At 49.2% G+C, this 26,879-nt stretch overlaps 1 protein-coding gene across 2 annotated transcripts; it reads right to left on the reverse strand.

Moving 5' to 3' along the window:
* PIP5KL1 (phosphatidylinositol-4-phosphate 5-kinase like 1) lies at positions 1-26,879 on the reverse strand. Of its 2 annotated transcripts, none has more exons than XM_061571673.1 (10): positions 26,526-26,879; positions 14,660-14,854; positions 13,761-13,811; positions 12,878-13,032; positions 11,567-11,691; positions 10,694-10,728; positions 9,409-9,464; positions 8,317-8,429; positions 4,765-4,927; positions 1-4,350 (listed from the first exon to the last, which is right to left on the reverse strand). In XM_061571673.1, the coding sequence occupies exons 1-10, from the start codon at positions 26,529-26,531 to the stop codon at positions 3,846-3,848; spliced, it is 1,404 nt and encodes a 467-aa protein (XP_061427657.1). In that variant the 5' UTR covers positions 26,532-26,879; the 3' UTR covers positions 1-3,845. The 2 variants fall into 2 exon arrangements, with proteins under 2 accessions (XP_061427657.1, XP_061427655.1); XM_061571671.1 differs by lacking the exon at positions 26,526-26,879 and adding an exon at positions 22,291-22,342.

Here is a 26,879-nt window from a genome sequence, read left to right on the forward strand (position 1 = left end):
TTATCAAATGACATTCCATTTTAATTGCACGGCCAAAAAAGAAAGCGTTCAGATATTCACAGCGATAACAGCGCACGTGGGAAGGAGTGGGTGAGTGGGAGGGGGGGTCCCGTTATTCGTTCTTAACGCAAGGCCACAACAAACTCATCAGTCCTAAGGTTGGGGTTGCCATGCCACTTTGTGGCAGCCTTGTCCGCGAAAGTGCGACGCAGCAGAAGGAGACGGCAATTGAGCCCAGGATAGAGGTCGCAATCGGGTACCCGATACCCGTACCCTACCCGATACCCGGCTACCCGTACCCGATTGCGACCCTGGTGCGGCCGGGTACGGGTAAGGAATCAAAACCCGTTTGCGACCTCTGGCCCAGGAGCAGAAATAATTGGGCACCACGTGGAGTGGCATCGCTTTAGTGCATGGGTCGTCAATCTCTGGAGAAGAGCCATTGTTATTTTGTCTTGTGCAAATATAGTTCGTGAGCCGCATCATGCGCAGAGCTACTTGTACACAAACACGGCAGCGTAGATACAGCATATAACCAATCACATTCTGACTTAAATAAACAAAATAGGTGATGGAATAAACTGTGTTTAGTGCGTCCCTCCCCCCGAGTAATTGTTTAACAACACAGTTTAACTGTTGAACATTTCGTTGTCAACAAGACACTTCATCGTGACCGCATTCCCTGCCGTATTTAATAAATTGTCTTTGCATTTCGATTTAAAGCTTTCGTGACTGCAGGGATTCATCTTCTTGGTTCTCTCGGTAAAGTCACGTATCCCCTCCCTTTGTGCTGCTAATCCTGCATAATGCACGGGCATAATATGACTTTGAAACCCCCCGCCCACCTCCTACACAAGTAGTACTAATCCCATATCTGCATTTCCCATAAATATGCTAAATTCCTCTTGATATGCAAATTATTTTGTCAAGGCGCTCTTCCCCTCCAACCCAGCTTAAATATACGCACCAAGCCTGGGGTGTTTCATTCAGACGCTGTCTTCCCGACAGTCCTGTTCTTCACCTGAGGACGGCTGCTTGCGTTGTGGCCGAAACGTCGTGAGAATTATTTTATTATGTTTAATTCTTATTATTTTATTATTTCCCTTCTACGTGACTTTACCGAAAGAACCAAGAAGAATTATCTTTACGTCAAATTATGTTTTTGAAGATTTCAGTCAAATAAAAAAAAAACGGCTACCCAAAAAGGGGCGAAGCCAAAGAGCTGCTTGGGGGCAACCAAAGGAGCCGCAGGTTGCCGGCCGGCCAGACCACGACATCTTGATGTGGCCTGGCCGGCAACGGTAAATCACGGCGATTGCCATTTGAAACGGGCGGGCAGGCGGGCGGCGGAGGAGGTTATCGGGCAATTCTCTCGTGTTAGCCGTGTAAAGTAAATCTGTGCGGCTCGAGATCTCATACCTTAGACGGTGTGGTACCAATTTATGTTCTGGCCTAAATAGACTAAAGATTTCATGGGGGGAAATCCAAGTCCCTTCCTATTCCGTTAACTTCATTAATGGATGTAATACACACCAAGCAACGTGATGTGTAAGGGTTCTTAAAATAAATGTTCTGAGGTTAAAGCGCATGCAATGAACTCGTCCGTTAGTGAAAGAGGTGCTTCTGTAAATCTTTGGTGAAAGAAAACCTTCCAACCTCGTGGGTTGTAATTAGCTGGTATGTAATGGTGCATCGGTTTTTCTGTGTAGCCCTGTAGTGTTTTTCGGGTTTTTCGATTAATAGTTCCTGAAGAAGCCCCCTGCAAGCAGAGAGAAACGTCGGCAGACACCGCGTTTGTGTCCACACGTGGATGATGTGCCCCCCATGTGACTTTCGTCCAAATTCATGCCATCATCATAAACCGCTTGGCACAAAGCATGCGTGCAAGTTATCTAGTACAGTACCTTGTTTCCATGGACAGACAACTCAAGTTGACTAGAGTGGGCTTTAGTTGCCTTGCTTTACCTCCGAACTCGAGTTGATGAGGTGCAACTCCAGTCGGTAAAAAAAAAAGTGGTATTTCCTCAATTCCCCGAGTTACTTGAATTACTGCGCAAGTTGAGCAGATTTTTCCCAGAAATATTTTCCGAGTAAAACTTTCCCAGCAACACTTGCAAGTAAAATGTCGAGACTGCATTGCTGACAACTGTTCAATGACAGATAAAAATGTTAAAAGTTGAACGTTCCTGCCGCCTACGACGTTTGTAATTGTAACGTGTTTAGCGATGCGTTTCTGCTCTGCCCAAACTCTAACGGAGGGAATTCAGGCTAGTCCGTGCGGCGAAATCAACCCCAGAATATTTGGGCTGTAGCCCAAATTCACGGCCAACCAGACTTGACTACGAATACAGATTCCATTGTGAGTACTAGAGCCCCGTGTCTCATGGAAACGTGATGTAAGCGGTACTTCATGACATAGTCCACTCAGTTCACATGGCCGTACGGCATTTTGGGAAATCAATAATTTGACGGATGGAAATCCTTGATTATGGGCATCATCAGAAATTAATATTTTATTATAAACGTGTTTCTAACCAATATCTTAACAAATCTAGATTTAAAGTTTTCGTGACTGCAGGGATCCTTACCCTTTGGTTCTTTCGGTAAAGTCACGTAGGTAGAAAATAAATAAATGAAATCACGACGTTTTGATCGCAACACAAGCGTCCGTCATCATGTCAGCAGTTCTCCTGCTGTATCTGTTCCACCTGATGACGGTTACTTGTGTTGCGATCGAAACGTCGTGATTTAATTCACTTTATTTTATACCTGCGTGACTTTACAGAAAGAACCAAAGAGCAATATCTTAACGGTATGCATATATTGCCACATCGATCATGCACAAAATTAAAATACAGCAGTTGAGCTGTGGCATTTTAACTTTTATCATCGTGGCAATCTTTAAGTAAAGCACTGTATACGATATCCGTCGCCATTCCTGAAGTTTATCATTTAAGATAGTGGTCCGTGCACAGATGCTGCGCGGATTGTTACATCGCAGGACCGTGAGAGCTCACGACGACTTGGGGAGGCTTTTATCCAGCAGTGGATTGATGATCGTGGCTGATGATTATGATGATGATGACAGCAAAAGCAGATCTCAGTGTTGAATCAGGGCGCTACAGACCTGCGAGAAGCCACTCTGCTCCGCTGTTGATAGGTAAACAATCGTAACGTCGGTTGAGGTAGTACGCAGAAAAAAACTATTATTGTTCACCTGTGACTGGATAAACTTCACAAATATATGGCAGAGGCCAAGAGCAGCTAAGGACTAGGATCATGGTTTGAAGACGCATTGCTCTCCGGTCTGTATTTGTCTATTTTGGCCCACGCTAGGTGTGGTTAAGTGAGTTCAGCCAAACACAAACGTTTTAAACGCAAGCTCAGCTGCACCAAGCCTGGGCCTACCAAGGTGAGCACGCGCTTCCAGTGGTGCTTCTGACAAAAGCGGTGCCCAACAATCAGCTGCCACTGCGGTCGCTGCTCGCGAGACGGCAATTTCCAAAAACACAGAACCACGGGTGACTTGGCAGCTTCTAACCTGAACATTAATTCACCACTCAGAAATAGCAGTCACTCGACTGTCACTCAACAACAGCAGAATCACTGAGCAATAGCAGCGTCATTCAGCACTCAGCAACAGCAGAGTGACTCGGCAATATCTGTCGCTCGTCGAAAACAGGGTGACTCAGAGTCACTCGGCAATAGCAGAGTCACTCAGCTATCACTCGGCTGTCACTCAGCACGAGCAGTGACTCAGCAAAATCTGTGATGGCTGCGGGGGCGTCACTCAGCAATAGCACGGCCACTCGGCAATATCGGCGGTGGAGGCAGCGGCGGCAGCGTCACTCCACGTGGCTGCGCGCCCACGCGCTGAGCCGCGCCGCGTAGTGGTCGGGGCTCACGGTGGAGAAGGTGGTGCCGCAGTGACGCACGCTCTTCCACGCGGCCTCGAGGCGCTTGCGCACGCTGAACACCGTGAAGATGTCGATGATGCCCACGTAGTAGCGCGTGCACGGCCCATCCAGCACGTGCAGCGCGTTGCGGCATGCCGGCAGCAGCCGCCGGTTCTGCCGGGCGAACGTCTCCACGCTCACCGACTTGTCGTACGGGAAGCCCACCACGTTTTCTGAGTCGGCGCCGGTTCTGTTGGCGCCCGGGATATTGGCGCCCGGGCTGTTGGTGCCTGGGATGCTGCCATCGTTGGTGCTGTTACTGCCACCGTCGCCGTCGTCGCCGTCATCGCTGTCTCCACCCTCGTGGATTTCACCCGTGTCCTGGTCCTGGACGCTGCCGGGAATCGGTGCTCGCGTGAGACCGCCGTTGTCCGACGTGCGTAGCGCGACCGACCTGTGGGGCGAAACCGCAGCCACGGCCGAGACGAGCGTTAGTGGAATGGCCTTCCGACAAATAGGGTCAAGATTAATCCCGGCGCCTTCGGTATCGGTAAGGCCTACCAAATTTCTGGGAGAATCAACCGCGACACACGGTCGAACTTGCAGCCCCTTTTGCTCAATCAGGCTCGCCCACTTTTACATGATCATCCCCACTCCACCGCTACTCCGCCCACTGCCCACGCACCTCTACCCACATCACAAGTTGAGCATGAAGCCAGAACATTTTAAATCGGCGACAAAACACATCCAGATTCTCACAACAGCTGCATGTGGCAGGGGGGTGTGGAGTGGCAGGGGGTGTGGGGCGGCGTGGGGACTGACACCAGGATAGACTTTCTGAAACCGCAGGGGACTGTTGTGGGAGCACCTCTTTGTGCGGATGATGAGGTTGGCGAACGAGTGGTTCTGCATCTGCTCGTCGCTGTGCAGGTCCTGGCTGGCGAGCAGCAGGCTGTAGTCGAGCACGCTCAGCCCACGCAGGAACGCCGTGTCCAGCTCCAACTGCCGCAGGAACCATGGGTGCTCGGGGCCTGCGCGGCACGGACGTGGAGAGAGAACGCGCGGGGAGGGGAGAGGCGGGGAATGTGGAGGCGACGGCACGGACACCCAGCGGCAGGCGCAGAAAGAAAATGCAGACTCCGCCTGTCCCACGCGTGCGGGATGGAGCGTTGTCCCCTCGCACGCATGGGGTTTCTCTGGGTGTTAATTCTAGATTTGAAGCCTTCGTGACTGCAAGGATTCATATTCTTGGGTTTTTTCGGTAAAGTCACGTAGGTAAAAAATACAAAATAAAATTAATAGAAGTAAAATAAAAAATTTCATTTCATTTCCTTGATACAGCAAGCGTGCTGTGACGGTTCCACCTGAAGATGGAAGCTTGTGTTGCCTCCGAAACGTTGTGATTTTTATTTTACTTTTATAAATTGTAATTTTAATTTTTTACCTACGTGACTTTATCAAAAAAAACCCAAGAATATTTCTCCGGGTGCTCTGGTTTCCTTCCACGTGTGAACACTCGTTAACTGGCCGAGAACACCTTCATATATAGAGGACCGCAGAGCTTGGAGATGTGAGGAATTTGGTGCCAGCTCATTACCTGGCTGCTGCCCTTTTCCGCTCGTCTGTGGTTCCTCCTCGTGCCTCCAAGTCGTCCTCTCTTAGTCTCATTGAGAGCAAGAAGTGAATAATGTGGCAGTGGCAGCGACAAATTGAAACTATTTTATTATTTTGGTAAATTGTAAAGAGGACGTTCAAGGTCAGAGGTGGGTCTAGAAACATTCCAAGTCGGGGTTGATCCCTGACTTTCAAGTTTTTTTTTAAACAGGGCCCTAAATTAATAATTTTTATCACCTTTTTTTCTCTGCCAATTATCCATAGTATCCCAATTTTCGGGGTCTCAAATTGGGCAGGGGGGAGAGAAATCGCCCACATCCCCCCCCCCCTATGGATCTGCCACCATTCGCAGTGCTGAGCCAGGATGTGAAGGACTGTGGAGTGGACGTGGAGATGGCAGGGACATGTTGTAGAGCGAGAGAGAGGCCGCGTGCGAAGACGTCGAGGGATGAACATGGAAGCAACCAGGGTGGAGGTGGAGAGATAGTATTTTAGAGTATGTGGCTGCTGTACATTTACACGTGATAAGCCACTTCGTTGAGCTATCATTTGTGGGCAGGTCGCTTCTGAAAAAGAGCTGTATAAGCTCAATGGACCTTACCTGGTAAAAAATAAAATAGTTTAGTTTAGGTACACCTGGGGGAATTGTCATTCGAAGCGGTGAGCTAGGACGTGAAGGGGTGTGGAGCGGGCATAGAGATGATGGCCCAGGACAGAGAAGCGAGTGGAGGAAGAGGAGCAGGAAGATGCCAGGAAGAGGAATAAGAAGACAGCCGCCATTTGTAAACCATCCTCACTTTACACAAGGGGTGCCACTTTGAAGGTAGCATGCCTATGCCTAGGTAGCATGAGAAAACTTTACTTATCTTGTGGAATAAGTCAATATACAATCCACAAAGACAGATTAGACCCTTACAGGCCAGGAGGTTGCTGCCAAGTTGGAATTGTTTGATGTTCGAGTTTCTGGAATGCATGCAGTGGATGGCAGGCCTTGCAAGGTTCACGAAAGCTCTTAAATCAAACATTTGCTTTACAGTATGAGATTAGTGGCAGCAGGGAGGCACGTGTAGTGGTAACATTCAAGCCTCACGGCCAAAAGCGCCTGGGTTCTGAGTCCCGACTCGACAGCCGTTAGTGCCGTGTGGAGTTTTCAAGTTCTCCCCCTGTTTCGGTAAAGTTACGTAGAAGGGAAATAATAAAATAATACAAATAAAACATAATAAAATAATTCTCACGACGTTTCGGCCACAACGCAAGCAGCCGTCCTCAGGTGAAGAACAGGTCTGTCGGAAAGACAGCGTCTGAATTCAGACACTGTCTTTCTGACAGACCTGTTCTTCACCTGAATTCAGACACTGTCTTTCCGACAGACCTGTTCTTCACCTGAATTCAGACACTGTCTTTCTGACAGACCTGTTCTTCACCTGAATTCAGACACTGTCTTTCCGACAGACCTGTTCTTCTCCTGAATTCAGACACTGTCTTTCCGACAGACCTGTTCTTCACCTGAATTCAGACACTGTCTTTCTGACAGACCTGTTCTTCACCTGAATTCAGACACTGTCTTTCCGATAGACCTGTTCTTCTCCTGAATTCAGACACTGTCTTTCTGACAGACCTGTTCTTCACCTGAATTCAGACACTGTCTTTCCGACAGACCTGTTCTTCACTTGAATTCAGACACTGTCTTTCTGACAGACCTGTTCTTCACCTGACTGCAGGTATTGTGGTCTATGTAAACATGACTCCTTGTAAAAAAAAGGTGTCAGTTTTGTTGCCAGATAGAAGGGTAAAAAAACAATTATCATATTTTTTACTGGCAAATGAGGTTCCAATGGTGTACGTTGAACTTCTTTCGCACCGTACGTTGCCAACCGTGCTAAAATCGGAGGTATATAACACAATATAATTGGTATTGACCAAACATCCCACTACTGCTACAAATCCTGCGAATCACTCAAATAGGATAACACAGCAACATCGACCAGCGCCCGTCCAGCGGTGAAAATAAACTCGCCAGACAAAACACAGTGGCGACGTGATTCTTCCGCAAGCTGATCTAATGAATATTTGCATAGAGCGCCTTCTTCACTCAAGGCACTTGACCTAGCTTACACAGCGCTGACACAGAATGGAACGATGCGGTTGTCAGGGGCGTGGCTACAAGGATTGAGGGATGAGTGACAGCGATAGAGGCGGACTTAGGGGTCACGAAAGGTTATGGGAAAGGACGGGAAGGAGTGGAAGAGGAAGAGAATGGGTAAGAGAGAAGAGGTGAGGCTTTAAGAGAGGAACAGAAGGAGGTTATGCAGGGAGACTGCTTAAAGTACAGGAGAAGTGTTCATTCTATGGGAAATGTACGTCAATGGGCAGTGTCGAGTCTATGGTACAATGTTTAGTCTATGGGCCGTGATGAGTCTATGGTGCAGTGTTGAGTCTATGGGCAGTGTTGAGTCTATGGTGCAATGTTGAGTCTATGGTGCAGTGCTGAGTCTATGGTACAATGTTGAGTCTATGGTGCAATGTTGAGTCTATGGTACAATGCTGAGTCTATGGTGCAGTGCTGAGTCTATGGTACAATGTTGAGTCTATGGTGCAATGTTGAGTCTATGGTACAATGCTGAGTCTATGGTGCAGTGCTGAGTCTATGGTGCAGTGTTGAGTCTATGGACAGTGCTGCTCAAGGTACAGGGGCAGTTGATTCCAGTGGAGGGGTGCAAGGAGGGAGAAGGAGGGACAGAGAGAGAGAAGATTGGGAGCGAAGAGGCGACGTGGAAGGAGATGAGAGAGTGAATGGCAGCCTTACCGAGTCGGACGGAACTCGCTCCGAAGTTGTTGTCCTTGAGCACCACGATGACGGGGCTCCCCTCCGGCGCAGGCTGAGTCCAGCGGCCCAGTTCGCAGCCCTTGATGTCGTACCTGCGGCGGGGGAATATGTGCCGAGTGGAGACGTCACGAGGCCCGAGGAACAGAAGGGCGTCCCGGAGGGGACGTGGAACGATGGGATCAGGTCTCAGGATTGTTTTTCGTCACCGGGATGGGAGTCCCATTTGCTCAGAGTGACCTGGGCCACCGTCGTGACAGAGGCAATGGTAGAAATAGCCGACACAGGTGCGGCAACAACGACGAATGAAATAGAAACGAGGGTAAAAACGACCGCAAATCGAAAACGGTGCACAAACATAAATCATTAATATTACACAACCCGCGGGTCTCACGGCCATCTGGCAGTGCATCATTCCAATGCGAGGGGGAATTAATGATGATGTCACGGGAAAATAAAAATGACTAATTAGATTAATTAATTAGATTATAATTCCTGTGTGTGTATGTTATTATTTTATTATATTATATCATATTATTTTATTATATTATATCATATAATATTATTTTATTATATTTTTATATTATATTATTATAGTATATTATATAATTTAATTTATAATATTATTATTTAATTTTATTTTATTACGTTTATTTATTATTTTTATTATTTTATTATTTACATTCTACGTGCCTTTACCGAAAGAACCAAGAAGATGTGTGTATGTGTTAGTGGGGCTGTGTGCGAGCGAGTGGTGCTGCGTGCGTGCAAGCGAGCGAGCGAGGCTGTGCGTGTGTGTTAGTGGGGCTGTGTGCGAGTGAGGTCGACTCAGCCTCAAATGAGTACCTGGTCAGGTGTAAACATCGCCACTGGGAAGACAAAGGCGGCTGGGCATGGTGCTGGTCCCCCACCCCCTTCGTGTGCCTTGGCACCCTTCATAGGTGCTCGCTAACAGCACTTGCCCCAACAGCCTGTTAAGGCTATACGGGGGATCTTTGTCTTTGTGCGCATGTGAGTGGGGCTGCGTGCATGCGAGAAAGCTCCGTGTGGCACTCGCGGGAGAACTTTGAATACCTGACTGCGATCCTCTCGTCCGGATAAAACACACTCTGCATCACAATGAAGTATTTCTGGGAATAAAAAGGGGACAGGACGCGAAACGTAACATTTAAACTGCGCCAGTTGCACTTCCAAGGGTTCTGGCCGTTTGCAAGAAAAATGTGAAATGTTCACACGCTCGTGCATGCGTGCATGTGCACGCACACGCAATGTGCATTTACAACACAGAACGATCCGGCTATAGATTCCCCGCTAGAATCACGAACAACAGGGAAATCAACGCCTTGGCACCACTCTCGACGCTGCCCACTTATTAAATCTATTTGCACTCCTGCTCCGTAACGTATTACACGTGCAAGAGGGCTGCCCCATCCAGCAGTGGATCGACCGCGGCTACCGACGACGACAACCACCGCCACTACTCGATCCGCGAGTTCCAAATCTCTCCGCAGGACACGGAGCCAAACAGGTGGTGAGACGATGGTCACGGGGTGGGGGTCATAGAAATCTGTTGGGTATCCGTATACGGATCAGCCTGGCGGCCCATTATGGAATAGGCGACGTTTCAAGCAATGGCCCTGAGCACATTAGGAGGGGGGGAGGTCCATTGGAAATCAGTGGGGGCATCTATAATTGGATCGCCCTGTATCATCGCTACAACAATAATGATAACCTCTATTTTATACGCGCCTGTCACGTTGAAGTATCCGAAAGCGTTGTACGTAAAAATGTAACTACACTCGCAAGTACATGTACAATCTAAGCGAAACAGAAAACTGATATTAACAATATCCAAATTCCAATAAAATTAAGAGCTTTGATAAAAGCGAATACTAATAGTTATGGAGTAACCCAATCGGACAACGAAATTGTTATTTAAAATGTTTACTTACAGGGAAAGCCTGTAGTACAAATGGGTGATTTATAAGACGTGATTTAAAACAAAGGAGATTCCACAAACGCTGAGCCTGGCTGCGGAACGCTCCGTCTCCCATAGAACAAACTACAGTGAACGACAGAACAACATAAATTAAGGCTGCAAAGTGGAATTCAACAGAACTACGAGCAGAGGCTGTACGCAGGATCGCACCGAACAGAATCGGAGATGCCGTGCATTCTCGTACCTCTACCGTCTCACTTGTACAGTCAGCGCGATCAGACTAAGCGCAGCGTCCGTGCCTTCATTTTCAGAAATCGTGAGCGATCGCTTCTCATCCGAAACAATATCATTGACCATAGGAATCCATTTTCAACGCGCGTAGGGGCTATCACTGCAGAAGCACAGCCGTCGCTCACAAACCTTTGGCTCGTTGGAGAGAGATATTCTGTGCAGTCCTGTCGAGAGATAAGCACGTGCAATGACAGCATGTTATGATACGGCAGTAATTGTATGTGGAGACAATTCCAGTGATGAAATTGAGTGATGCCGCCGCGTCTCTCCCACGCGTTGCCCGCACGCGACATTTCCCCCCACTAGCCAAGAGCTTCTTCATCGACCGAGGCGTTGGACATCGTGCCGAACAGCACGCGCGTGCAAACCCGACAGCACGCGACGGAGAGCTACGCAGCTCGCGTGTCGTCAACCTAGCCGGGCACGCGGCCCCAGCGGTAGGGCGAGCTGCTTGCAAGCGGAAGGCTGCCGGATCAAATCCTGCTTTGGGGGGGTGACTCGGTTCATCTTCCCTCCCACCGGGGTCGATAAAATAAGCACTATTCACAATATAGGTTTTTGGGTCAGATTGCGTTATTTATAAATGTGTCGTAACCCTCCACCACCTGACACGGCCAAACAGTAAAAAATTTGTCACGTTTTTCAAAGGACAAAATAATTCACTTCTTTAGCCCACCGGTGTGCTGAAGAGAGAATCAACAGCATTTTAAAATTTGAGTAGTACGACGTTTCGCTGATAATTACAATCAGCTTCATCGGGCAAGAATGCCAAAAAACCTTTATTATGAATAAAATTGGTCGCGCCTGCAACATGGCTTCATCCCAGAGGTCGCAATCAAGTACCCAATACCCGTACCCTACCCGTACCCGGCCGGGTACGGGTACGGGTACCCATTTGCGACCCTGGTGCGGCCGGGTACGGGTAAGGAATCAAAACCCGTTTGCGACCTCTGGTCCAGCGTCACGGGAACGCACGCCCACGGTGCCCGCCGCGCCCCTCACCCAGGATCTTGACGAGCAGCGTGTGAGGGTACTTCTCAAAGTGCTGCACGTACTTGCGCAGGTTGCGCAGGAGGAATCGGTACTCCCGCTTGTTCTGAGTTTTAAGGAAAAATCTCTTGTCGTTCCTGCGAAGGGAAATCGCGAACAGATTCGTAACCGTCATCCTCCTTAGCAGCATCAGCAGCATCATCACCCATGATCAATCCACTGCGGGATGGTGGCCTTACCAAGCTGTCTTTCTCGATCCTGCTTTGGAATAATGTAATTCACCAAGGACCTGCACGCGAATTGAATTAATCATCGCTCCATCTCCACGGTCGAACAAATGTAGTTAGCAATTTTTTAAATAACATTTGCTATGTTGCGCAAACCGCTTTGCCAATCGTGTACAATTTGACGCTAACAAGTAAACCCGTAAAAACAAAGTTTTTCACTATAAATCCTTTATATGCATGGCGGCTAGAGTCCTCTCGTCCTCTGGCTTGAGATGGCTGCCACCTATGGGTCAGATGATTGTCTGCCACCATTAAGCAATTGGTAATTAAATATTTAATTTGTTTTCCCTAAACAGTGTAAAATTTAGGAATTTTTTTCATGAACTTAATTGTCACACACAACGAGTCTGTGTGGAAAATGTCAGCTCGATTGGATCACGGGAAGTGGGTTAAAAAACGAGAGAAAGATTTGCACGGTCCTAAGCAAGCAAGCGAACTTAATATAAAGGATTTAAAAATATATTCGCCTGTAGAGGACGCGGGGATCGATCCCGCGACCTTTGGCATGGGAAGCGAGGGCGCTACCAACTGCGCTACTCTGCCACGGCCTGTGGAAGGGTTATGCTCTGGGCTCTTACACTGTGACGTTCAGCCAAAGCCATAAATGAGTTCTATTTGAATATATGTAAAATCTTTTTTTTTTGCCTAAAAAGTGTAAAATTTTGGGAATTTTTCTTTCACGAACATTAATTGTCTCGCACAACGAGTCTGTGTGGAAAATGTCAGCTCGATTGGATCATGGGAAGTGGGTTAAAAAACGACCGAAAGATTTGCACGGTCATAAGCAAGCAAGCACGCAAGCAAGCAAGCAAGCACGCAAGCAAGCGAACTTAATATAAAGAATTTAAAAAGAGGTAAAAATCTCTCCGTTTATTTACGGGTATCTATGTGACTCTATGGGTCTCTGTGTGAGTCTGATTTTACGTGCAAGTCTCTGGGGCCTCCACTTGAGTTTATGGGGGTGCTGGCCCTCTGATGTCACAGCAACGGTATGTTCCACGTGCCGGGCCGTTTGGCCTCCTGAAAGCGCACTGACGTGAGGAAGAAGTCGGCCTTGCTCTTGGAGTTGCTGATGAACTGCAGGTAGCAGCCCGGGCTGGCGAGGGAGCCCACGTAGTCGTCCTCCTTCAGGCCCAGCAGCTGACGGAACGAGGCAAACACGGGTCCCGCAAACGTCTCCAGCACAAAGTCCTGCACGGCGGGAAGGCGGAACGGGAGGGGGGGGTATATGCAGGCGGAACTGTGGCAGCGACAGGTTTTGCACGGTAAAGTCACGTAGGTGAAAACGAAATAAAATAAAACAACTAAATAAAATCACGACGTTCATTTAGTTGTTTTATTTTATTTTGTTTTCAGATTTTAAGTTTTCGTGACTGCAAGGATCGATACTCTTTGGTTTTTTCGGTAAAGTCACGTAGGTAAAAACAAAATAAAATAAAACAACTACATTAAATCACGACGTTAATTTAGTTATTTTATTTTATTTTGTTTTCAGATTTAAGTTTCGTGACTGCAAGGATCGATACTCTTAATTTAGTTATTTTATTTTATTTTGTTTTCAGATTTTAAGTTTTCGTGACTGCAAGGATCGATACTCTTTGTTTTTTTTCGGTAAAGTCACGTAGGTAAAAACAAAATAAAATAAAACAACTAAATTAAATCACGACGTTAATTTAGTTATTTTATTTTGTTTTCATCTACGTGACTTTACCAAAAAAAAACAAAGACTATGGATCCTTGCAGTCACGAAAACTTCAAATCTAGAAAGTGTGGGTACTCCAAAGTTTTCCAGGCTGTCTGACCGGCGTGGAAGAAAAGAGCGCTCCCTCTAGTGGCGAGCGAGCCCAGGTAGAAGTGGAGGCCCTTTCACCGGCGCCAAGGGGAGTGTGATGGGGTGCTACCGAGTGGCGTTTACCTACCTGGTGCGTCTGAGTCAAAACCGCCTCGTAATCAGCGTCCCGCAGCTCCACCTGTCCACAAAGACACAGATTCCCCCGTATAGCCGTCACAGACTTTAGGGTCAAGTGCTGTTAGCAAGCACCGACACACACACACACAAACATTGACCCTTGCACTATTCGTTCACCACTCAAGTTGTCTAAATTCCAGCTCTCAGAGTGTCAAAAACGCACGCGTTGACCGTCAACATGACCGGAGCGTGACTATCGCATGACAGAGCGGGGTGGGGAAATCGCAGCCCAGGTCAGTTGAAGGCATCCCGACAAATGTTGTTCTGTAGTGTCTGCTTCTGTGGGCCACTCTCTAAGCGCAAGGCCCCAGAGATGTCAGAATGGATCCTTTATCTCGTGATGTGACACCGGTGGGACAATCGGGCTAAACTTGGGGGTAAGGTTTTTTTTTTATTTTGACACATCGGGTTATTTAATTAATGTTAACACTGGCATTAACATTTTAATTGTTTATTCGTGAAGTTAATATTTGATGTATTATCATTATTCATATCAATTTTTTCGTCTTTCTTTGGAGTGACCTCAAATCCCTCGTTTACAAAACTTGACCAAGAAGAACCCTGAATGAAATGAGATGAAACATAATTGATCAATGTTCAAAGGTTACGCGTGTATCATAAACCTATGTGTCCTGAATTTTGGGCCACCCTGCATAATAACCATGTGTCCTGACAATTGGGCCACCCTCTATAATAACCTCTATGCGTCCTGACTGTTGAGCCACCTTGTATAATAACCTCTATGCCACCCTGTACATCACACTTGTTCCAGCAGTGAGAGCAGCGGGGTGTGCGTGAAGCGTGCGTGGAGCGTGCGTGGCGTATGAGTGGCGTGTGCGTGGCACGTACTGGCGGCGGGCTGGCACGGCCGTGCTGGAGCGCGGCCGAGAGGCCGCTCTTGAGGCAGCAGGTGAGCCAGTAGAACTCGTGCGACAGCTCGATCTCAAACAGCCCCAGCAGCTTCCACTTGTCGCGGAAGCGCTGCAGGATGCGGCTCTTGAACGTGCGAGAGCGCACGCTGGCACGCCCGGCCTGCGAGTCCGTCTGGGGAAAAGGGGCACCGGGGTCAGGACCAGGACCGGATTAGGGCCACCCACAGGATAAGCCAGGCCTCGGGCCCTCGTGGTTTGTGAGGCTTGTGCTTTCGATGCCTCCCGTTCCGTAAGAGCCGAGCGGCGGCGACGGCGCGGCCAGCGGATAATTTTTTGAGCTGTTGTTGAATTACGGAGACGTGATGCGTGCACTTTGCCACAGCGTCTAAAGCTCGGAGAAAAAAAAATGCTTGAAGAAATTAGTGCAGAGAATGATTTATGCTTAATGAATGTACCTCGAGTCGAATACACTTGTTAATTTTACACGGCTGAATACATAAATTTTCGATGATTGCATAACGTTTGTTGCCATATACATACTTAGGCCCTTCCCTTGCATCAGCCTTAGCCTCAATACGGCCTGGGTCGGCAGAGTCCTGCCACGGGAGAGCAATCAATGGTCGCTACGTGCAGATTCCTAACGAGTCTTTTACGGCATAAGCTTTCAAATTTGGAGAGGGGAGGGGGTGGCCCATTTTCAACCCACTTGCTGTACTGCCACCTTCACAGCGCAATGGGGTTTGGGAATTTCACAAATCTACGCGAATCCCTTGCCCCCAACAAAGTACGGGCGTCCATCGGAGCTGACCGCTATTGTCATGTTCCAGAGCCTCTCCCTTGCTCTGCCGCGTGCAAATGGCAACGCTTAGAAGGGTAGCAATGAGCCCCCTTGTGGGTCGATGCGACGCTTGGCTGACAAGAACTTGAACAACGACGGTGGGGTCACCGCATCGCGTGGCGCTTTCCGATGCGCTTCTGCGGCCGTCCGGGAGCCGTGCACTTTTAAATCACCCAGATTATTGAAAACTAATTTCTTGAAAACTGCTTCTTGCGTCGCGTTTGTTGTCCTTCACCCCCCCACGCCGCACCTCCGATTCGCAGCGGTTGGCCACGTACGGCGCGAAAGAAGTTCGACGTACGTCCGTACAGGCACGGCAGTTTGCACGAATTATAAAAGCGAATGCTGGTGAAGCACCGATTCGGGAGCGAGTCGTTGACCACGGCAGGGCTCGCCAACGTCCATCTCCCTATTTGCCAGGCAACAGACCGCATTGTGTGCCAGTTCACAGGAGGGAAAAAAAACAATGACCGTTATTATCGAAGAGGTAATCGGTGAAGAATCTCCCACCGGGAGAACGCTGGAGTTAATAAATAAATACGCATCTCCACGCCGTGCATCTCCACGTAAAAATAAAGGGTGTTTATTTTTAGTATGTTGGCCAACCGAGGCCAAAACACGACCAGTTACGAATATAGAAAATGACTTGCAAAGACAGTGCGCTGGACAGTGTGTGTAGCTGGGTGGTGGTGGTGATGGCAATGGCGGTGGTGGTGGTGGCGATGGCGGTGGTGTTGGTGGCAATGGTGGTGGTGGTGGCGGTGGTGGTGGCAATGGTGGTGGCAATGGTGGTGGTGGCAATGGTGGTGGTGGCGATGGTGGTGGTGGCGACGATGGTGGTGGTGACGATGGTGGTGGCGATGGTGGCGGCGATGGTGGCGGCGGTGGTGGCAATGGTGGTGGTGGCGATGGCGGTGGTGGTGGTGGTGGTGACGATGGTGGTGGTGGCAATGGTGGTGGTGGCGATGGTGGTGGTGGCAATGGTGGTGGTGGCGATGGTGGTGGTGGCAATGGTGGTGGTGGCGATGGCGGTGGTGGCGATGGTGGTGGTGGTGGTGGTGGCAATGGTGGTGGTGACGATGGTGGTGGTGGCGATGGTGGTGATGGTGGTGGTGGCGATGGTGGTGGTGGTGGTGGTGGCAATGGTGGTGGTGGCGGTGGTGTGGAGACAGCAGCAGCAAGGGTTGGTGGATCACCGCCCAGATGGGCTGTGGAACTCCCTTCCCGTGTGTGTCCAGGAAGTGCCAAACGCTGGCCTCGCCAGGAGAAGGCAGTACAGCAAGTAGACTAAATCGTCGTCTGTTTATTCCATCAGTACGGGGATAGAGCGTTGCCCCCTTGCGCAAGACGTGGGTATTCTGCGGCTGCTCCGGTTTCCTCCCACGTGATATAATTAACACAACTCATCGTTAATTGGCTGAAAAGCATCTTACAAATACAAGCCCAATGCAGAAGCACCACCCTCCTGAATAAGAGTGTCAGGACTCAGTGCGGCTCTCCTGGCTAATGAAGTCAATTCAGTAACAATAAGTCAAGGCTGTGGAGCCTATTGAGGCTAACAGCCTCCACCACATCGGCTGGCAGTAGTGGGTAGATATTATCTGATGATGATGAGATTAAAATATATATTGTAGTTTGATGCGGAGAATCAGAATAAAAGTTTACCCGAGTTTAATTCCTAGCCATGGCCAACTAACTCGAGTAGATCGTGATATATTCACTGGTCCTGGGCCCCTACCAGGGTGGTGAAGTATGGTCAAAAAGCCCTCGCGCCATAGGGTGATTGTCATCCACCCACGCAAACGCATGGCCATGGAACAGATGTGAAGGTCCTATCTGGGTAAGGAGACCACACTGAGTCATGGCACGAGGTGGAGATGGCCTAGGATGAGTTACAATTTGACCAAACATCTCTGGGAATGAATATTTACAGAGTGGATCGAAGACACAGGTTAAGAAATGAAGACCTCAAGAAAATAACACGGGAAGTCGCACTGATGCTGATGATGCTGCTGCTGTTGAAGCAAAGGAAAAACGCGTGTCGTCAGAGCCGCTGACGAGAGACAAAATGAACTCTGGAGCGGAGACGCGGGAGAGAAGGGAAGGGAGACAGGGGGAGAGATAATGGAGAGACGACATCGCAGAGGCAACGACTGAACAGCGACACGTAAGGGAATGGAAGGAATGGGGCAGGATGGGAGAGGCCTGCTCAGCAATGGGGAGTTCCAGGCTGACACCATCTCACTCGGCCAGTCGCTTAGAGACCTCGGGGGGGGTAGAGGAGGGGGGTAGAGGAGGGGGGGGGGGTCGAGGAGGGGGGGTGGGGGTAGAGGAGGGGGGGGTAGAGGAGGGGTGGGGGTAGAGGAGGGGGGGTAGAGGAGGGGGGGTGGGGGTAGAGGAGGGGGGTAGAGGAGGGGGGGTGGGGGTAGAGGAGGGGGGGTAGAGGAGGAGGGGGGGGGGCAGCCCTCAGGGCTTCGGCTAGACCAGGGGGGTCTGCAACCAAAATAACAATTAGAGCCATTTTTTTCGAATTCAGCAACAAAAAAAACTCAATATTTCAAGAGCCGCGGTGCACGCCAATCGGAGACGGCGGTCCATTAATGAACAACGCCACGAAGCAGTCGTCCTTCAAGAGCCGCACGCGGCTCTGGAGCCACGGGCTGCCGACCCGTGGGCCACGTGGCCACCTAAAAGACGCGTCCACGACTCCGCGCTCGCCCTAGCAATGTGCCGCGTCGCTTCACCTGCGTTGTTTGAACGATACCTGTGCCAGGACGTTTAAACATTTACTTTTTGGCATCACCCAAGCAACAGCGACAGACATTGTTTTGTCTTTGGAGGCCAGGGAGTGGCTCAGTGGTCGTCACAGGTGCTGAGCCGACAACGCCGTGGATCTGGGTTCGGATTCGGGTTTCGGCCACTGCCCATGATTACGCCGTGTTCCAAAGTGAGCTGATGGTCCCAGCTCAGCCACCAATGACTTCCACAGAGACCCATAGACTTCCACATAGAGACCCATAGACTTCCACATAGAGACCCATAGACTTCCACATAGAGACCCATAGACTTCCACATAGAGACCCATAGACTTCCACATAGAGACCCATAGACTTCCAAATAGAGACCCATAGACTTCCACATAGAGACCCATAGACTTCCACATAGAGACCCATAGACTTCCACATAGAGACCCATAGACTTCCACATAGAGACCCATAGACTTCCACATAGAGACCCATAGACTTCCACATAGAGACCCATAAACTTCCACATAGAGACCCATAGACTTCCACATAGAGACCCATAGACTTCCACATAGAGACCCATAGCCTGGCATAGACTGGGCTGTGCTTAACCTGCGTTCTCAAGCGAAGTGAGCGAGTTGATGGTATCAGCCCGGTGAGCAGTGACTGCACACAACAAACTAAACGCATTCATTTGGTTATTTACTTGAGAATTCGATCAATAAAAATGTTTTACTTTGACTATCATGCGACGAACATTAAGTATCATTGGCACAGTGGGTGGGATCGTGTGGTAGTACATGCACTTGCACGTAAGTGTACTTACTGCATGTATGTATCGGGAACATACATGCAGTGCACGCACTCCACGCATGTTCCACATTACAGACAAAGTTCAAAGTAGTTTCCTACTCATTCCACTGCCTTAAAAATACGTATATATAACGGGCGACGTTTCGGGCAACGGCCCTTTTCGATCGCACATTTCTGATAATTTTTTTCCCTACTGGTAGTCATAACGTTGACGGAGCGATCAATTTACAGATGCCCCATTAATTTCTAGTGACAACCCCCCCCCACACACATTCTCAATGTACTATCAATCAGGGCCACTGCCCGAAACGTCACGTATCCGGTTTTTTGTTGTAAGACCACACACAGTTGTGTCGTTATCGACGGATGTGTTGAGTTGTGGTGGTGGTGGCGGTGACGCGGTTTGATATTCCTACACACACAAATCTCCTCCTCCCCACGTTTGTATCTCACCCAGCAGGGCCGAACTCTCTCCAAGAGACCGACCCCGGTGCCCAGAGCCCCCCTCTCTTTCTTTCTCTCTCTCGAGCAAAACGCCGCCAGCACCCGGGGCAACAGGCAAAATCCCAACGGCGTTGCGAGGATGCCGCTGTTGGTTGCTATTGGTTGCTGTTGGTTGCTGCTGCTGTTGGTTGCTGATGATGATGTTGTTGTTGCTGTTGTTGTTGCAGTGGCAGTGTGTTGCCGTAGCCTGGTGGCGAGCGACAGCCCCAAGTGAGTTCGGCGGTGGAGCGAGCGAGCGAGCGGCTCGCAACCGACCCGAATTGGTTGTGAGCTTCAAAGTGAACGGGATTGTGATGGGTTGGCGCAGGTCGATAAAATTGGTACCACGTTGTGGGGCACCCACCGGTGCGTGTGTTATGGAGAGACTCGCCCCTGCCACACGAATGTGGAATGTACACCGCTGGCTCAGGGCTGTAAGCAGACGAGCACCAATGCCTCAATCAATGCTCATTTGAACGGGGAATAGGAATGGAGCGGTGGCGCAGTGGTTAGCGCACTGCGCTACGAACCCGGCGACATGAGTTCGATTCCTCGTCATGGCTAACGTTAATGATACGATCCTACACCTGCCCCACTTCGTCAATTCCGCATTGCTTTCCGTGGTGAAGTATGGTCAAACAACTCCCATGGCAGACAGAGTAAAAAACACCTTCGCCCAAAGGTCTGTCAGTTACTATTATTGTGTAGCCTGTATGTACGGTGGACTTTCTTTGCACCGTACGTTGCCAACCGTTCTAATGTATAGCCATTCGGCTTTGGGAGGCCGTCATTCAGCAGTGGATAGATGCTGACTGATTACAAGACATCGTCATTTGTGATGAAATAAAACAGAAAATATAACCCGTGTTCAGTCTAATAATTATGATGAAGATGCGTGTGTTTACCGTGTTTATAAAGGAGAGCGGTTGCGCAGTGATTAACGCAATGCGATACAAACCCAGTTCAGGATCTTTTATTCTGGCGAAATCTGATATGAAGCTATTTTAATAGATGTATAGTGTCGGGGCGATTCCCGCTCACGGCCCCAATAGTCTGGTAAAGGCTACGCGGGGGTTCTTTGTCTTCTGAGCGCAGTGTACACACAGACGTGTGTGTGTGTGTCTCTGTGTGTCTGTGTGTGTGTCTGTGTGTGTGTGTCTCTGTGTGTGTGTCTCTGTGTGTGTGTGTCTCTCTGTGTCTGTCTATCTGTGTGTGTCTATCTGTGTGTGTGTGTCTCTGTGTGTGTGTCTCTGTGTGTGTGTGAGTGGCTGTGTGTGTGTCTGTGTGTGTCTCTGTGTGTGTGTCTCTGTGTGTCTGTGTGTGTGTCTGTGTGTGTGTCTGTGTGTGTGTCTCTCTGTGTCTGTCTATCTGTGTGTGTCTATCTGTGTGTGTGTCTCTGTGTGTGTGTCTCTGTGTGTGTGTCTCTGTGTGTGTGTCTCTGTGTGTGTGTGAGTGGCTGTGTGTGTGTCTGTGTGTGTGTCTGTGTGTGCCTCTGTGTGTGTGGTTCTGTGTGTGTGTCTCTGTGTGTGTCTCTGTGTGTGTGTCTCTGTGTGTCTCTCTGTGTGTCTGTGGGGAGCGGTAGTGTTGCGGTTAGCGCGCTGCGCTATGAACCCGGCGACACGGGTTCGATTCCCGCTCACGGCCAACACCAGTGACGATTATCTCAACCGGTCCCGGGCCTCCCCTAGGTCGACTCCGCCTCAAATGAGTACCTGGTTCGGTGTGTAAACATCGCCACTAGGGAGACAAAGGCGGTCGGGCGTGGTGCTGGCCACCCACCCCCTCGCGTACCGTTCCGGCCTTCATAGGTGCTCGCTAACAGCACTTGCCCCAACAGTCTGTTAAGGCTACACGGGGATCTTTGTCTTTGCGTACACGGTGGTGTGTAACCGTGAGTAGATGACCACACCCCAATACAATGTTTAATAACAACAACAACCATCATTCAATTATCCTATCTCGATATTGTCTGCCTTTGTATAAGCAGAACATACACACAGGGAAAATAACGTGCACCCTGTGTATATATATAAGGTTTTATTCAGATGTTTGGTAACCCGGAAAATATATTCTGCACACCCGGCATCACCACATCCATCATCGCCCTCGCGGCGGCTGTGGCTGGTATAGTCACGTGCCTACATTGCAGTCGATACCGGCGAATCGGGAATAAATCGAGTGAGAAATCAATCCCCACCACCCTGTTGTTTACATCACGCAGGAGACCACAAGCACACCATCGATACACGCACCCCAGTCTTACCGGAGACCCGGCGAAACATAAACCAGCGAGAAATTAATCTCCTGTTGTTTACATAACGCATGAGACAAAAGCAGAACACCCGGAATTTTTTTTTTATCATCCGGCACACCACATCCAGTATCCTCCCACTCTCTACGGTCGTACCGACTGCTACTTACTGGAGACCCGGTGAAACATAAACCAGCGAGAAATTAAGCCCCTGGCCTTAAAGACATCACAGATGGACACAACAAACACACACACACACTGGTAATTTAAATTCATAAATATTGCAAACAATCGTCATGTCCCACGGAAAGCTTCAACTTGCACAATACCGGAACACCCCCTCTCTCTCTCTCGCTTCACATCGATAACGCAACACGAACAGCTGTGAATGTTTTACCAACCGGCACACCACATCGAGTTCAACACCGCGAAGTCGACGCAACGAGCACACAGCTCCCACCACCCCACCTCCACTCCACCTTGTTGTCGTTCTCCATGCTGCCGGTGGCGGGCAGATCCGCAGTAGCAGCGGAACCCCGGCGGAATGCGAATGTGAAGAGGGGGGGGGGTGACCGTGGGGGGGTGGGGGGCTCCTCCCTCCATCCCCCTCTTCCCCCCTCCCCCTGCCCCTCCCTCCCAGCGCTAGCCTCACGCACAACGGAACGTCACCATAGGGACTCCAAAGACAAAGATCCCCCCCCCCCCCGTATAGCCTCAGCAGACTGTTGGGGCAAGTGCCGTTTATCGAGCACCTATGAAGGCCGGTACGGCACACGAGGGGGTGGGTGGCCAGCACCACGCCCGGCCGCCTCTGCCTCCCTTAAACCAGCGATGTTTACACATCGCACCAGGTACTCATTTGAGGCTGAGTCGACCTAGGGGAGGCCCAGGACCGGTTCAAATAATCGTCACTGGTGGTAGCCGTTAGTGGAAATCGACCTAAGGTCGCCAAGTTCATAGCGCAGCACGCTAACCGCTGCACCACCGCTCCAGGCACACACACTGACACACACACACTGACACACACACTGACACACTGACACACAAAGATAAATATCCCCCGTGTAGCCTTTAACAGACTGTAGGGGCAAATGCTGTTAGCGAGCACCTATGAAGGCCGGCACAACACACGAGGGGGTGGGTGGCCAGCACCACGCCCGACCGCCTTTGTCTCCCTGGTGACGATGTTTACACACCGCACCAGATACTCATTTGAGGCTGAGTCGACCTAGGGGAGGCCCGGGACCGGTTCAGATAATCGTCACTGGTGTTGGTCGTGAGCGGGAATCGAACCCGTGTCACCGGGTTCATAGCGCAGCGCGCTAACCGCTACACTACCGCTCCCCACCTCCTAGGTCGACTCAGCATCAAATGCGTACCTGGCGCGGTGTGCAGTAAACATCGCCGCTGGGGAGACAATGACGGCCAGGTGTGGTGCTGGCCACTCATAGGTGCTCGCTTACAGCACTTGCCCCAACAGTCTGTTAAGGCTATACGGGGGATCTTTGTCTTTTGGACAGAGCCATGCAGCCAGAGCGGTGGGTGATGAGGGTAACACAACAACAACAATAATAACAAAACAAATACGAGGCGGGCTACGCGTTGTTGTTCTGCAAATGAAAATGAACAGCACAGCTGTCAACCCATTCGGTTCACGCCGTATTCTTGTACAGGGAAATTGAGTTTGCAGCCGTTTCAATACGGGCAAACATAAGTGGTCTGCTTGTGTTTCCTGTGATGGGACTTTGTAGGATGAAAGTTGAGATTTATAAAGGCACGGGGTGACCAATAAGATCTGAATTGGTCTGTAATAAGCTAGGCACTGAGTAGGGGTTGACAGGTATGTAGTAGTGTAGTATATAGTGTAGTATATAGTGTAGTGTATAGTGTAGTATATAGTATGTAGTATATAGTATGTAGTATATAGTGTAGTGTATAGTGTAGTGTATAGTGTAGTATATAGTATGTAGTATATAGTGTAGTGTATATTGTATAGTATGTAGTGTATAGTGTAGTGTATAGTGTAGTATATAGTGTAGTGTATAGTGTAGTATATAGTATGTAGTGTATAGTGTAGTGTATAGTGTAGTGTATAGTATGTAGTATATAGTATGTAGTATATAGTATGTAGTATATAGTATGTAGTATATAGTATGTAGTATATAGTGTAGTGTATAGTATGTAGTATATAGTGTAGTGTATAGTGTAGTGTATAGTATGTAGTATATAGTATGTAGTATATAGTGTAGTGTATAGTGTAGTGTATAGTATGTAGTATATAGTATGTATTATATAGTGTAGTGTATAGTGTAGTGTATAGTGTAGTGTATAGGATAAACGTTGAGATATATAAGGGCACGGGATGACCAATAAGGCCTGATTTGGTCTGTAATAAGCTAGGCACTGAGTATTTTATACCTACGTGACTTTACCGAAAGAACCAAAGAGTATGGATTCCTAAAAGCTTCAAATCTCGACTGAGTAGGGGTTGACAGGTCTGAATCGGACAGCTGCCATCGTGGTCGTACCCTTCCCATGATCCTCCGGTTCTCGGAGACCTCATAGTGCGTCTGCCTTTTCATGTAATCATAAAAATGACGAGATAATAATGTATCGTGAGATGTTTTTGTTTTAGTGTCCTCTAGGATGTAAAGAATACTCTGGCGAAAGAATGACATTCATTAGGAGCACAAATTGAAATGTTGAGCCGTGGTCAGCCTTCTGTATTCGTTCCACGGTGTCGCTATCTATTTTTAAACGTCTTCCCAACTTGCTCTTGCGCCGTTTCAAACTCAATGTTTATTTAACGACACCGAAAATTCAGTGTAGCCAGTTACCCAGCTAGCTTCAGTGGCCTCTTCGGTGTCGCTATCTATGTTTAAACGTCTTCCCAACTTGCTCTTGCGCCGTTTCAAACTCAATGTTTATTTAACGACACCGAAAATTCAGTGTAGCCAGTTACCCAGCTAGCTTCAGTGGCCTCTTCGGTGTCGCTATCTATGTTTAAACGTCTTCCCAACTTCCTCTTGCGCCGTTTCAAACTCAATGTTTATTTAACGACACCGAAAATTCAGTGTAACCAGTTACCCAGCTAGCTTCAGTGGCCTGTTCGGTGTCGCTATCGTTAAACGTCTTCCCAACTTGCTCTTGCGCCGTTTCAAACTCAATGTTGATTTGCGACACGGAAAATACAGCCAGGAAACCAGCGGCATGGACAATGATTTATGTATGGGTGTATGTTGAACTTCGTTGGCAGCAGTATGAAATTCGCGAAATTCCTTCATCAGAGGCGGTTACTGTGTCACACAACAAGCATGCGGGATTTGTTTATTTATTTATTATAAACGAGCAATGATAAATCAGTGCAAATGGAATTAGCGCAGAGCGATCCTCACGACGGAAGGCGCTGCTGTGTCGCACCAGAGGATGGCGGTGCTGCTGCTGCCGCTGCATGATCCCAGTTCAGTTATTTTTTCGAATTTGAAAATAAATAAAAACCAAACTGGACTATGACGCCGGCAAAAATACGGCCTCTTCGAATGAATTCAGGGGGATCTTCAACTTCAACTGTGAAGCATACGGGCGCGTATTACATCGGTGATGCACCCGCGCAAGTATTAACCAGAGCGGCCTGCTGGATTCGAACCGCAATAAAAGCGACCAACGCGCTGCCGCTAGACCGCGCCACCGACCCCTGACCCACGACTTGTTTTTTTGTCAAAAATTCACAGCTGCATTCGTCTTTCCCCAAAACACCGTGCGGGTCATTGAGTTGCCATATACTTCACCACGTGAATGTGTGACGACATCAGCGTTCATTTGTTTTGATGAACAGAATCAGCGGTGGAGATATTCATCAACACAGTGGCTTTGTTTCGTGTCAACGGTGACAATGACAGGATTAAAAGCATCGAGCGCGATAACGACCGCTGCGGTTGCTCATCAAAAAAATCACCTTAAAATCACCATCACCATCATCACCACCACTATCATCATCACCACCATTATCTCTACCACCATCTCTACCACCATCACCACCATCACCATCATCACCACCACCAACACCACTATCATCACCGTCATCACCACCACTATCACCACCACTATCACTATCACCACCACCATCACTACCACCATCACTATCATCACTACCACCATCACCATCATCACTATCATAACCATCAACACCACTATCATCACCGTTATCACCACCACTATCACCACCACTATCACCACCACCATCACTACCACCATCACTATCACCACTACCACCATCATCACCATCATCAACACCACTATCATCATCACCACCATCACCACCATCACCACAACCGCCATCACCCGCGACTGCAGCCTGACGAACTGTGACGAGTTTAAATCCTCGAGTCCAAGTGAAGGCGCAGACCGAGATAATCCGGTAACGTTACCAGACTCTGCGGTGCGCTGCGCACGACCAAGCCGGGAGTCGGCCGTGTTCGCATTGACCACGATTCACCCAGTTCACTCGACTTGGCTGATACATTATGGGCTCAGCACCGCTTCAGGTATCACCCGCCCCTGACCTTTAGCCGGCGGTTGAGAATTGAACTCGGGTCGCAGAACTGAACAGCGCAGTGCGCAAACCGCCGCTCCACCGCTCCCCGTTAACCGCCCCTCCACCCCGCCTGTAACGAGGATGATGCTCGCGATGATGAGTGGCGCGCGCGACTCTTACCGACATTGCTGCTTCTTGACGTTCCGCAAAACCTTGTCCGATCCGCCGAGCCTCCTCGATCCTCGCTGGCCCGCAGATCCGACTCAAGCGCTTACCATGAACACCGCTCGCAACCTTCTCCCCACCCCACCCCACTCCGTCTCGTCTAAGCAGACATCTCTCTCTCCTTTTCGACGCTCGCTGCCAAAGCCCGCTTTAGTCGGAGTGCGAGGGCGCAACTGGTAAGAGGAGCTCGGCAGAAATAGCCCGTGGCGCGCGCACTCCCGTTGATGATCACCTCCACAAATTTCTCCCCAAAAATAAAAAATATATATAAACGACCTCCCCGCGCTGCTGTGTGTGTCAGCGCACTCG

Source organism: Lethenteron reissneri, chromosome 48 (genome assembly GCF_015708825.2).
Source record: "Lethenteron reissneri isolate LAM-NWPU_2019-01 chromosome 48, ASM1570882v1, whole genome shotgun sequence".
Lineage (NCBI taxonomy): Eukaryota > Metazoa > Chordata > Hyperoartia > Petromyzontiformes > Petromyzontidae > Lethenteron > Lethenteron reissneri.

Excerpts from the sequence above, each read along its gene's own strand:
- PIP5KL1 (XM_061571671.1), bottom strand. Across the intron at positions 4,928-8,316 it reads AGCGAGTTCCGTCCGACTCG|GCCCCGAGCACCCATGGTTC; the intron begins GTAAGGCTGCCA and ends CGTGCCGCGCAG. Across the intron at positions 4,351-4,764 it reads CTCATCATCCGCACAAAGAG|GTCGGTCGCGCTACGCACGT; the intron begins GTGCTCCCACAA and ends TTCGCCCCACAG.